General features: G+C 39.4%; 1 protein-coding gene across 2 annotated transcripts in view; it reads left to right on the forward strand.

Moving 5' to 3' along the window:
- NTRK2 (neurotrophic receptor tyrosine kinase 2) overlaps nucleotides 1-13897 on the forward strand; it is a 414935-nt gene that overhangs the window by 327954 nt on the left and 73084 nt on the right. For both annotated transcript variants that reach the window (XM_020966953.2, XM_020966954.2), the window contains one exon: nucleotides 370-604. In XM_020966953.2, the coding sequence (XP_020822612.1) occupies nucleotides 370-604 (235 nt within the window). The remainder of the gene's footprint in view (nucleotides 1-369; nucleotides 605-13897) is intronic.

The raw sequence follows: 13897 nt of genomic DNA on the forward strand, positions 1-13897 counted from the left end.
AAAAAGCAATGTTTAGGCATCCTGAATCTCTATTTTTCCAATTGCTGATCATATCATATAATCCCCCTTTGACTTTCTAGGGCCTCCTGGTAAGCACCCTGAACCCCAAGATAGTTTCTGAGCTCCTGGGGCTTCCAGAAAGATTCAGACCCAGATGGTACTTGAAATTCCACAGACTCATGGGGAATGTTTGCTCTGGAGGAAAACATGGTTAAAACATTTTCATTGTCTTCTGTTTATGCCAAGCATCTTTTAGTAAACAGGCATTTGATTATTTAGTTCTGGTGAGAAGCATCAGAGAACCCACAGTTCCAATACTATAAGTGAAATATGGCTCTAGGAACCCATATCTGTATGTCATCCATGCAGGGCCCATGGACCAGATGCTGTACTCATGGCAGAAGGCAACCGCCCCACTGAATTGACCCAATCCCAGATGTTGCACATTGCCCAGCAGATTGCAGCTGGCATGGTTTACTTAGCATCCCAGCATTTTGTTCACCGTGATCTTGCCACCCGGAACTGCTTGGTTGGAGAGAACCTACTGGTGAAAATTGGTGACTTTGGGATGTCCCGTGATGTGTACAGTACTGACTACTACAGGGTGAGTTGCTACTTTGTATAGTAATTGAAATTTTTAGTATGGTTCTTTCTGTGATTGATGATAGCACAGCCTTCCTGTGTAGGTGACTTTCCTACAAGATTTCTACATTTGGGGTACAGAGTGGGAAAGGACAAATCCTTCTTGATAGTAGGGTACAAGTGCTTGGAAAGATTTTTGAGAGCCAAGTCCAAGAGTTATTGATCTGGAGCATCTTAGCTTCCATGAAAATATGGCCATGTAATTATAGAATGATCAGTCTTGGCCTCAGAGAAGTAAGATGGGAGAACTATAAGTGTATGATATTTCATAAGATGTCAAGGTAGTTGACATGAGTTGCTTTTGCCTATATAAATATATGTTATGTATTACCTGGTTTGTTCATAAAATTGTAATGTTTGCTGCATGTTGGGTTTTTTTTTTTCCGCCCACTTCATTTCAAGAGAAGGCTGCTGAGGTGGGGAGGAGCATATCTGGAAATGATGAGGATGTAAAACAAAAGGTATAAATTAAACTTTAAAAGAAAACAGTCACAATGTGTATAAAGAACTTTGTGAGCTCACTTTGTGAGTACTATGTAAGTGACAGCTATTATTATTAGGATACAAGGAACTTTCACCTGAGGTTAGAGAGAAATTGATTTCTTTTTCTACAGAGATAAATATTAGGCTTTGGAAGGTCCCTTCCAGGTATGGTTGGTGTTATTGGGAGGGGGCCACATATTCTGGTTGATCTGAAAGGTTCTGCAACTCACTTCTTATAGCTAATTAATGCTTTCTACTTTGGTTATAGTGCCTATACCCAAAGAGCTTGTCCAAGGAGTCTACCTATAATTCTCACCCCTGGAGTCACTAATGAAAACGTTCTTAACCTTTTTGTGTCATGAAGTCTGGTGAAGTCTATAGATTTTTTAAAAAATATATTTTATTTTTAATTTATGGGATAAAACAACCATTTCCCTAATGTAGTACAATAAAAAAGACAATTGCACATGAAACTGCAAATCTACAATGCACAACTTGCTATGCCTTTCAAATATACAACAAAATTTTCATGTAAATTTCTTTTTTTTCTTCCCTACCCCTCCACCTTCAAGATGGCTATCATTAGAAACAAATAGGTATATATAGATATAGATATAGGTATAAAGATATATAGAGATATATGTGTATATAAAATTATTCTATACATCTATTTATCAGTTCTTTCTCTGGATGCAGATAGTGTCTTTCTTCATATGTCCTTTATAGTTAGTTTAGGTATTAGAATAGTCAAAATAACTTATTTCCTCAGTTGTTCTTAAAACAATATTGCTATTACTGTATACAATGATTCTTTTTTAGGATAATGGTTTTAAACAGAAAATAAATAAATACATAGGATCATAAAGGAAAACAATTGTATTGAAATCCGATTACATACACCTATGTATATGTATTTATACTCAGACTCCCACATACTCATAAATTCATAGATTCCAGTTTAAGAACCACTGTGCTGTTAAGTTATAGAAAAAATATGGGGGTTTTATTCATCCAAGTGAGACCACAGTCACCTGGTACCAGCCTTCTAGTTTCCATTAGGTCCTAATGATTAAGGTCATTAGCACCAATTAGTTTATTAGCTACTGTATCTTTTGATAACTGAGGGACCAGGCTAAAACTGTAAAATTTCAGAAAATATTGAAACTCTTGAAAAAAATCACCTCAACTGTCTCTCCTCTTCCCATCTTCTGCCATACTACTTATTTCTTTTGGAGGAGAGTGGGAGAAAAAGGGGAAAAATGAAGAAAAAGTAGATATATGCAATACTTACTTTTAAAAGATCCTTTGGCAGATCTAAAATCAGTTTACTAGTTTAGGGGAATAAAAATGTATTATGTATAACTTGGTTTGCTCATAAAATTGTCATGGTTGGTATATTTAGAGATGTAATGGCCTGAGGAAAAATGCAAAACCAAATATTTCTCTTTTTAATTATAGGCAGAAACTAAGAAGGCCCTTAGGAATGTATTTCCCCCCCTAAATGTTTCTGTCCCCATCCCTGCTTCACATCTCTAGATAAATAGAGAACATGCACACTTCAGTTGATAAAGAAGAATGGAAAAATAGCCCAAGGATTGGAGGGACCAATATAAGGGTATTGGGGGTGGGGGGAGGTTCCTCTTAGGGTAGTGGACTTGGGGGACAGCTTTTGGTCCAGAGTTAGCCTGGACATGATGCATGGATAAATAACCTCAATCATAGGCAATGTGGGCATGGCCCTCCTCACTCCTCAACACCAACCATTTTCTCCTCCACCCGATAACAAGGAGTACCTTCCTGCCCCCCCCATCAAAGCAGGCTTTCAGGATAAGAACTGATATACTCATAAATGGTATATAAATGATTGATAAAGCTTAATGTGCTCTCTATCTCAGGGGAACTTGACTTTTAATAGGAAAAGCTTTAAATGAAAAGTATATATTTCCAATTGTGTAATTTCGGGAATCTGTGAATTTAGGAAGGGGAAGTCTTTTGGGAGGGAATAGGTTCAGAAGGGTGGCACTGCTTAGATCCTCTGAAAACAGAGCCTGTCTCTGAGTCTTATTGCCTTGAAATTTCTGTGGAAAATTGGATGTATGCATGGAATAGTCAAAACAGGTAGGAAGAAGGGTGTTTCTTCTGTGGTTGGTTTGTTTTAAATAATTGTGATTAGTTCTGAGTAGCATGAGATGAAGTTTATGCCCAGAACTAGGAAAGAGAAGGAAAATCACGTGGCAAACCCCCCAAGATCAAAGTTGGAAGGAGATTGGATTGCAAAAGCACACTGATGGATGCTGTTTTCTTGGAATTTTTATTACCAGTATTGTGTTTAAAGTCCTACAGGCCCACCCATTGCTTCAGTAAGTGCAAGGCCAAAAGAGGCGCTACAAACTCAGCATAAGAGCAAAGAAAATAATTTTGTTGTGGGTCTTGGCCCATTCCCAGCTTCAGCGAGTACATGAAACCTAACCAAATGACTCTTAGGATTAGGATCAGAAAGAGTGCTTCCCCATATTTTCTGTTATAAACTATTTGTAAGGTTTCTCTTGGGTTGTTTAGAAATCTGCTATGTTTGGTGCTACCAGAGGCAATAAGGGTCAGTGTGTGTGTGCGTGTGTGTGTGTGTGTGTGTGTGTGTGTGTGTGTGTGTGTGTGTGCGCGCGCGTACACCTGAAGCAGTTATAGGGCCAGTCATCGTTTGGGATGGCTGGGGAGAAAGTTCAGGTTGAAACATAAAAAGCTTTGTTTTGAGTGTGGTGATATTATCGGGTTGTTTATTTGGTGTTTTGGTTTGTTTTTTTTTTTCATTTCCAGAAATGTAGGAGAGTGATTTTTCCCCTTTATGTTCTTTGTTTTGATGCCTTTTGTCTTAATTTTTATATCATAGGCATTTCCCAGTATCAACCCTCCTCTTCCATTGTCTGCCTCTGGGATATGTCCACAGGAGTGGGACCTCCTTGGTCAATGTGTATGAATAATTTAGTGATTTTTCTCATATAATTTCACATTGTTTGCTAGAAGAGTTAGACCAAGTCACGGTTCTACCCAACAGTGCATTAATATAGCTGTTTTCTCATACCCCTTACAGCATTTACTGTTTTTAACTTTCATGTTTTCCTAGTCTGATGGTTGTAAAATGAAAACTCTGAGTTGTTTCAATTTTCATTTTTGTCTTAATATTTCATGGCTTTCATGATTACATCCCTGAGATAAATCAGAGCATTAAGCATACCAGGAAAGGCACTAGCAGAATAAAATGTTATTCTATGTCCCACAGCATGGGAATAGCCACATGGTGTATTTTATTATCACAGAATGTTACAGCTGGGAGAGACATTGGAAACCATCTAGTCTAACTTTCTCCTTTCACAGATAAGGAAACTATGACTCATGGAGAGAAAATAATTTTCCTGTCCAAGGTCAAACATCTAGTCATTGGAAGACTGGGACTTGAACCCAGGCCTTCCAATGCCAAGTTCAACACTCTCTCTGCAAAATCAAGCTTTATTGAGGATCATATTATAATCTGTGCATACATATATAAGCATATGGATATGTGCATATATGTACACATAAAATAGATGCAATGTTTCTTGACATCTGTAGAATTAAAAATCTAGCTTTGTTACAGGGCCAGGAAATATTTCTGAATTGTTTTAATTTGAGGAAATACTACCAGGTAAAGATGTTCTTAATTTTTTTATTTTTGGCGAAGCAGTTGGGGTTAAGTGACTTGCCCAGAGTCACACAGCTAGTAAGTGTTAAGTGTCTGGCATGACACTGGATTTGAATTCAGGTTCTCTTGACTCCAGGGCCAGTGCTCTATGCGCTGTGCCAGCTAGCTGCCCTCCTTAATTTCTTTAATAAGCATATATGAAACTACCTTAGTCCCAAAGAAATGTATATACTGTAGGTTCCACATGTTTCCTTTTTTATTTTCCCCACAGACCAAATACCTGACCAGAGCAGTTTTCAAAACATGCTCTGGGGACCTCCAGGAATTCCAGAGATCCTTTAAGGGGATCTGCAAGTTCAAAACTATTTATATAATAATACTAAGCCATTTTAATTTATATTATAGGAACTATCTATATCTATATCTATCTATCTATCTATCTATCTATCTATCTATCTATCTATCTATCTAACCCACATAAACAAAAGCTCTTTGAGGGCCTCAATAATTTTTAAGAGTGTAAAAGGGCCCCAAAAGTTTGAGAAACACTTTAACTATGTTTATGCACTATTGGTCCCATAGCATGACAGCCCTGTTCATACTCTAACTTCAGTAATGCTTTAGGTTGCTACTGCCCATAACCTGAAATGTTACCTCTTCATCTGTCTTGTTACATGTCCTTTACTATCTGTACCTGTCTTAAAAGAAGCTTGTAATAGTTTTTTTAGTACCATTCACTCTACCCTAAATCACTTTAGTGAGCCCTTCAATCACCATGAGTAGTCATCTTTTCAGCCATGTAAAACATATGTTCCACGTGTACCTTCATGTATATCCATTACAATCATCATTAGCAGTTAGTAACTACCATTGTTACTAAAAATAACTTTCACACAATATTATAAATGCATGGTGAGCATATAGGGGCTCCAGTATATTCAACAATAAATTAAGTACAAAAAGCAATTTAAAGGATATCATTAAAGAAATTGATGCCTGGAAAATAAAATGGGCCAGTTATATAGCCAGAGCAAGGGGAGGAGGTGGACAACTTGGGTAGCATACACATTATGTGCAGAGTCCTAGAGGAAGACTTATAGTATGTTGAGTGAACTTTCAGTGGAGGATTTGTGGGTATTCATAGATAAGAGCTGCATAAGATAAGAAACCATTGATCAGTTATGACTGGCTCCACTGAAAGGAATACCTACTTTAATAAGAGTGTAAAGGCATTGAAATTTTTAGAAAGCGCTATGGGATTCATGTTGTTAACCATATGTTCCTTGTTCTTTAACAATGACTATAATAGCCCATCCTTACCTTCTTATCAGGGATCAATGTGTGGTAACTGAAATGCCAGAAATTTCCCATGTGCTGTCTAGCCCACTCTCCTCTTTTTCAGTTCTGGGCCCTGTTTGCCCAAATGCAATCCCTACCAAAGATATATGTGTTAATGGACTGACCATCTAACAGCCTGTCACAATCTGGGTGGCATGTATTATTCATCCACTTGGTTTTTCCTACATGAATTGCTGGGCTGATCTCTTTTAAGTGACCACTTAACTCCTTATGGAAACCTCATATGCATTCTGGGACCTGTTCAAATCTGCAGACATTAGGCTGGTGGCCATATCCATCATTTGTAAGGATTCCTTTATATTTATATCAAAGTCAAATGATTTTTGTCAGTGACAGAGTGACAACTCCACTGATACAGATTTAAACTTGCATGGGAACTCCACTAATGCAGATCATAACCCATCTATGATTTATAGTCTTAGAGATCCAGACACATTAAATACCTGAAACACCATGAGGTTAAATGACTTGTTCAGTTAGTATATGTCAGATGCAGGATTTGAACTCAGGTATTCTTGACTCTAAGACTAGCATTGTATTCACTATGTCTGCCATATACATAAACATGACAAACTTGCATCCAGGTAATTAGAATGGGAAGTGATTTTTTTTTTAACCACCTCTGGCTGGGAGTGGAGAGAGGGAGATTTTCACCAGAAGGCTGAGCGTCTTATCCTTGGTTGCTGGGGAAAAGAACTCATATTTTGTCCATAGTTTTGTGTTGTTCTTAGTGGAATGAGTCTGAATGGCAGCTGTTGACTGTCATGGAGAAGTGGGAAGCTGCTGCTGTGAGGCTTCAGCCCTGTTGCAGCTGAACTAATTATACATTCACGATAAAGGGAGCAATCTGAGAACCACATTTGCATTGAAACCAGCCTGTAGAGCTGACCAAAATTACTCTAGCATTTATATTTGCTGAATTGTCTCAATTAACAGCTCCATGGTACCAATCTTCTCTTTTGTTGTCTATTTCTTCCCCCTCCCCTCCATGGGCAAAACCTGACCTTTAGGAAACATCTGAATCCAGATTTCTCTCACGTTCTGCCCTTCACAAAGCCAGCCTCTCACCATACTTAGTCTTTAGCACGCAAAAGTGCTGCCATTGAAAATACTTTTTAAATGTTTGCACTAGTAGTTGTTGTGAATATTGTTTTTCATTATGATGTCATAGGAAGCAGGAGCTAGAGACAAGAACAGGAACTCTAACCATTACCATTCTAACCAATGAACACTTCCCTGGTACTGGATTTGAAATCAGAGGACATTGGCTCAAATCTTAGCTCTTCCACTTACTACCTAGGAGTCCTTGGGGCAGGTCATTTAATCTCTCTGGGCCTCAGTTTCCTCATCTCTAAAAAGAGGGGATTATATGACCTCTAAGTTCCTTTCTGGTTCTCCATTTACAATGCTGTGATTCTTCCTCAGCCTTGTTCTTCAATGATAGCTAGGGCCTGAGAGGTTTTTTTTTTTGCCTTAGTTGATCCATTTCTCAAAGAAAAAAAAATCAGTAAATGGAGAAATTTGGTTTATAGAAGAGAATTTAAAGAAACTGCTTTGTACATCTTAGATGAATGAGGCCATTATCAGAAAAGTACCGGAATGATGTTGCTACTGGCAAAGGAAAATAATTAACCTTCCAGTACTCAAATATTTATTGACTTCCGAAAGAAATGAAATCCACATCACCCAAAAACCTCATTAGTGTTAATAGTATTATCCTCTCACCCCACAACTGATTTAACAAATAGCAGAATGTGCTGATCTGCGTTTCACCTTCTTTTCCTTAACTTTCCCCATATTTTAACAAGAATGCTTATGTAAAGCAAAAAAGCCAAACATTGGGCATCAGGATGGAGGGGGTAGGGCATGGCCAACCCCAGATTGCCAAATGCTAGCTAACTATCATACTTCAGTAGGTGATAAGAAAATTACAGATGATGGTTTATCATTTAATATCAGAGACCACCTTTGGCTTATTTTTGCTTTTAGTTTCATAGATATGTATGCAAGAGGCTTGAATTTACAATGGAAAAAAAGTTGAATAACCTTTCCCAAATTTTGGTGGCATTGAGCGTGCTAGTGATGGCAGCCCGCAGTGGAAGTCAGAAACTGGGTTCTGGAGCGTTTTCAGAAAGAGTATGGCTCCTTTGTGGCAGAACCTCCTCTCAACTCCTGGGCTTGGTAGAATGCTCACCTGCTTTGCATTCGTTATGATTGTGGAGAAGCTTCCACTGGGAACGCCTGAAACAAGGCACAGTTTAAATCAGAGAGAACAATGCAGTCTTTCCCTGGGAGAGGAATTGACTGGAGGACATCAGAACTATTTTTTATGATTTAAAAAACAATTGTTACCTCCAGTCTGCAATATTTGCACAACAACAGTTTGCTCCCTCACAGAGGTGTTATGAACCTGTCTCCTTAGGTTTTTTGTGTTAAAATGGCTGCAGAAGCATGACAGGGCATTTGTTTTGTGAAATCATCTTCAATATATCCTTCTTCTAACAACAGGAGCGTGCCTACTTATAGGAATCTAACAGCAAGGGATAAATTAACATTAAATGCAAACTGAAGCTACATTATGTTACATTTACAAATAGCATTGGGTTCCTAAATTTTAATTCATTTGTGTTTAATATTTTAGAAGATCACAGGACTATTGCTCTAGAGTTGAAAGGAGTGTCAGAAGCCATTTAATCTGCCTCTCTCATTTTACAGAATGAGAAACTGAGGCCCTGGAAGGTTAAAGTGATGTGCCTAAGGTCACATAGGTAGTAAGTGTCAAAGGTGCAATTTGAACCTGATAATCATCAGAGCCATTGCTCTTTCCACTGTACCACTATCTAGGGACTGATTATATGTCATCTTTTTTACACTTAATGGGTACTTAGTAAGTATCTATTAAGTTCAATGGTTGAAGGAAGTGAGGACTATAACCACAAAATATGATCCCTACCTTTACACAGCTCTTTATTTAAAAAATAATAACGTCAGAGATTTACACCTGGGTGCGTGTGAGGGGTGCGCTTTTAAATTTACCTTAAAGATCTTTGTGCACCCTTCAGGCAGAGGGTGAGCACGTGAATCCCAGTGTCAAGCTCAACTCGCCTGGGGAGTAGGAACATGTAAGAATGAGCTGAAGTGGACCTTCAAGGTTATCTAGTTTAATGTCTTCATTTTGTTTCTTTTATTATGAACTTAAACGTAAGCAAACATTGACAGAACAAGAGAATTCTCTCTGAAACCATGAATCTCCACAACACATATTTTGTTTTTAAGTATATATTAAAATTTACACAGTAGTACCAACCCTGTCCTACTTTTCTCTGTCCCATTCTGAACTTTTTTTCTGCTCTTATATGTACTGTTTTTATATCTAATTGATGTTTTTTCTTTCTCTAAAATTAACATCATGCCTGCACTGCATCTTCACTCATTCCCCAAAATAAAGCCCCTCCCTTATAATAAATTAGTGTAGTCAAGCAAAATAGATCCACATGTGGGCCAATTCTGAAAGTGCATGTCTCATTCTGCACTTGTTATCTCATCACGTCTCTGCCAAAAGGTAAGAAGAATGCTTCATCACATCTGTCTTCTAGTGTCATGACTGGTCATTGCCTTGATCAGACTTCTCAAATCATAAAAAGTTGTTTTCTTTTTTCAGAATTATAATCAGCGTATAAGTGGTTCTCCTGGTTCAGCTTATTTCCTTTTTCACCAGCTTATACAAGTCTTCTCAGGTTTCAGTGAACCTATCTCTTTTGTCATTTCTTACAGCAAAATAAGATTCCAATACATTCATATACTATAATTTAGTGAATCATTCCCCAGTTGCTGGGTGCCATTTTATTTCCAGGTCTTTGCTGCAACAAAAAGTCTTGCTTTAAATCTGTGTTTTACAGATGTGTTGTTTTGTTTTGTCTTTAGCATATATGTCTAGTATTCCTGGGTCATAGGATACACATAACTTTGTGATTTGGAGAGTATAGATCCAAATGTCTTTCCAGAATCAACCCCTTCGATTCATAGATGAGTGAATGATTTGAGGCTCAGAGGAATTAAATGAGTTGACCAAGAGCACAGGTAGAAAGTAGCAGGGCTAGAGGCAAACACACCTCCTCTGACTCCGAATCCACTATTCCATTCCTCTGCTGACAATAGTCATTACCCGTTCCATTCAGCTGTTTGTTGATTGCTCAGTCTTGATGCAGAACTGAAAGATAGGAGCCAGAATTGATGGTAATTGTAAGTAGGGTTGAGTATGGCAAAATCAGTAATCCGCCACTGTAAAGTCAAAAATAAATAGCCAGGACTGCTGGAGTATCTCAAAAGTCTACTTCCCACTCAATTTAGCAAGTGTATATGAAGTCTCTGCCATGTCCTATACGTTGGGCTTTCTGATGTGGGTGTATGTCTACCTATGCACTAAGCTAACACACCAAATGGCTACAGGTATTACGTAGCACCTGTTGGGATGTTTGCAAAAAGCCAGGCCACAGCAGTTAGACAAAACATAACCCAAGGAAGCCTAAGTGTCTGTCTATTCTAACAGTGGGAAGGCATGTACTAGGATGGAATCCCGTACTGGGATAAAATCAGTCATTCTAAGAAGCTTCAAATGGCAGGGCAGCACAGGACCAATGACCATAGAATACAGTGTGAATTTGCTAACACTCAGAAGTGTTTACAGATTTGTAGGCTCCCTTTCTTCTGTATTCTTCTGCATGGTAGGAAGAGAGGCAGGTGCTAAAGTTTTGCACACTATAGCAGAGAGAAGCCAGAGCAGCAGATTATTTGGCAATTGCCATAATCCATGGAGTTACATTTACTGATTTGGTGAAATCTGTTCACTCTGAGACTCCCACCTACCTGCTTTGATCCGAAGATCATACTTGAGTCTTATCAATGAGAGAATGGTCTGAATCAGCCCGCATGCATGTCAGGATGATGGATGGAAGCCCACAGCCTAGCAAGGAAGCTAGAGAAGGAGATGTTACAGACAGAGAAGGCTTCAGTACTAGCTCACCTCCACACACATCCATTCATTCATTCAAAAGTATGAAATGACTCCTCTAACAATAATTGGCATTTACATCACACTTTGAAGTTTGCAAAGTGTTTTCCATTTGTTCTCATTTGATCTTCCCAAAACCCTGTGTGATAGGTGCTACAAGTATTGTTGCCTTTGTTTTTCAGATGAGGAAACCAAGGTCCAGAGAGATAGAGTGACTTGCCCATGGTCGCATAGCTGGGAAATGTCAAGGTGGGCTTGAGTACATAGGTCTTCCAGAGTTCAAGTCCAGCCTTCCATCCTTTGGCATCAATCTAGGCAAACCTAGATTCGTTTAGAAATCTTATCAGTAGAAAGGCAAACCTACAGTGGTTTTTAATTTGGTAGTGACTAAGTTCACCAGTCATTTCATGACTGGGTTTCTAAACATCAAGAGATGAACCCAAGGTCATGATGTCTTGGCCCTCCGAATGGCCTAATGATCTCCCAATGTGGCATTCCCCTCCCCTTAAACTTGGAGTACTAGCTCATGTTTCTGTGGCACTTTGTGGTTTACAAAGTGCTTTCTTCAAGGCATTCCTAGGAGAGAGGTAGGTAGTAGAGGCACTGTCAGAGTGAAATTTAGGCTGCACCTGGAGACAAAGGACCTGAGTTAAATTTGAGCTTTGCTATGTCCTACCAGCATGGCTTTGGGCAAGTCACTTAATCTCTCTGAGTTCAGAAAGGTAGGAACAGTAGATTTGAAAATAATAGACCAATTCAAATCCCAGCTCTGCCACGTTTTTTCCTGCGTGGTATTGGGAAACTCACTTCATATCTCTGAGGTTCAAGTACTTCATCTATAGGATAGTGTGGGCCAGTCAGTCAACTAGCTTCTTTAAACACCTATTATGTGCCAGGCACTACTAAGTCCTGGGGATATGAATAAGGGCAAAAAAGACTAGTCACTGCTCTCAAGGAGCTCACAGTCTAATGGTGGAGAAATTTTGCAAACAGCTATGCACAAGCAAGATATAGCTAAGACAAATGTGGGGTAGTCTCAGAGGGAAAGCATGAAGATTAAGGAGGATTGGAAAGTGTTCTTGAAGAAGGTGGGATTTTAGCTGAGAATGGAAGGAAGCCAGGGAAGCCAGGAGGAGGAGATGAGGAGGGGAGTCAGTGAAAATGCACCGAGTCTGGAAATGGAGTGTCATGTTTGAGGAACAACACCTTACTCTCCTTCACCCACCCTTTGATCTAGCTAAGGGTGGGTGAAGGAGAGTAAGGCGTTTAAGAAGAGTGGAAGGGGGGCCAGCTAGGTGGCACAGTGGATAGACTCCAAGTCTTGGAGTCAGGAGGACCTGAGTTCAAATCTGGCCTCAGACATATATCATTTACTAGCTGTGTGACCCTGGGCAAGTCACTTAACCCTGATTGCCTCACCAAAAAAAAGGCAAAAAAAAAAAAAGAGTGGAAAGGTAGGAAGGCTCAGGTTAGGAAAGGCTTTAAGAGCCAAACAGAGGATTTGCTATTTTATCTGGAAGTAATATAGAGCCAATGGAGTTTATTGACTATGGGAGGGGGTAGTGGTGACATGGTCAGACCTGTGCTCTAGAAAGATCATTTTAACAGCTAAGCCCACAGGGTTGTTGTGAGCATCCAGTAATTGGCACTTTGTAAACCATGAACCATGAATCACCATCTAAATGTCAGCTATGAGTTCCCAGATAGCAAAAAACAGAATTGTAGATGTAGAGAAAGAGTCTTAATTCAACCAATCCAAGCTCCTTATCTTACAGATGAGGAAACTGAAGCCCCAAGAGGTACAGTGACTTTTGCCTAAGGTCAGACAGGTAGTGGAATGACAGAGCCAGATGAGAATGCTCCTGACTGATGAACCACTTTTATGCATTCACATCCAGTCTTCCTAGGATTGCAGTCTAGCTCCATAACAACATGTTATTTTGAGTGGGCTTATGATATTTCTTATGACGAATATGCAAATGAAGCGTTATTTTAAGGTAGCCTCACTTAAATCTCCTGGGGAATGAACTGTCTCTGAATTAAGTGTCTGTAAAAGGAGTAAATGAAAGACAGCAAAATTATGAGACAGACAGACAGACAGACAGAGACAGACAGACACACAGAGAGAAAGTGAGACAGAGAGAGAGAGGGAGAAGGCAGACAGAGAGTTATGGAGGAAGGGAGGGAGAGAAAGAAAGAAAAGAGGTAGGGTAAAAGAAGGGAAGAAGAGAATAGCAGCATGTTTTGCATGATTTGAGCTGTTACAGGACATGCTGGCCTCACAGCACAGATGTTTATAGCAAGAAACAAACAGCACTCTAGTCAAGACTGGCAACAGAGACAGATGCCTGCTGGCCTCCTCTGTCATTGCACAGCTGTATCTGTGTGTGGGTGATTTTGGTGGCGGCCCCACATAAGAGAAGCAGGAAAAAAAAGGCTTGTGAGGAGGCAAGTAACTTGTCAAGGTATCTTTGTGGGTGTCTGTATTGAAGTGTCATGGTTTGAAAGCTTTTTATTAGCAGCTATTTTAGTACCCAATGCTGAAATGGAACGGTTTCTTCCCTACATGGAATTTCCACCCTGGCCTCCTCCCTCACAATCTTACAACACTCCCAAGCATCATACTCGTAGGTGGAGGACATGACGTAGGGCTTCTGTGACGTTGGACTGTCTACTGCTGAGTCCCAGTGTCCTCACCACCCCAGGAGGGACTATGCTCAGAGGTA

This window comes from Phascolarctos cinereus, unplaced genomic scaffold (assembly GCF_003287225.1).
Source record: "Phascolarctos cinereus isolate Bilbo 61053 unplaced genomic scaffold, phaCin_HiC Scaffold_4;HRSCAF=312, whole genome shotgun sequence".
Taxonomy (NCBI): domain Eukaryota; kingdom Metazoa; phylum Chordata; class Mammalia; order Diprotodontia; family Phascolarctidae; genus Phascolarctos; species Phascolarctos cinereus.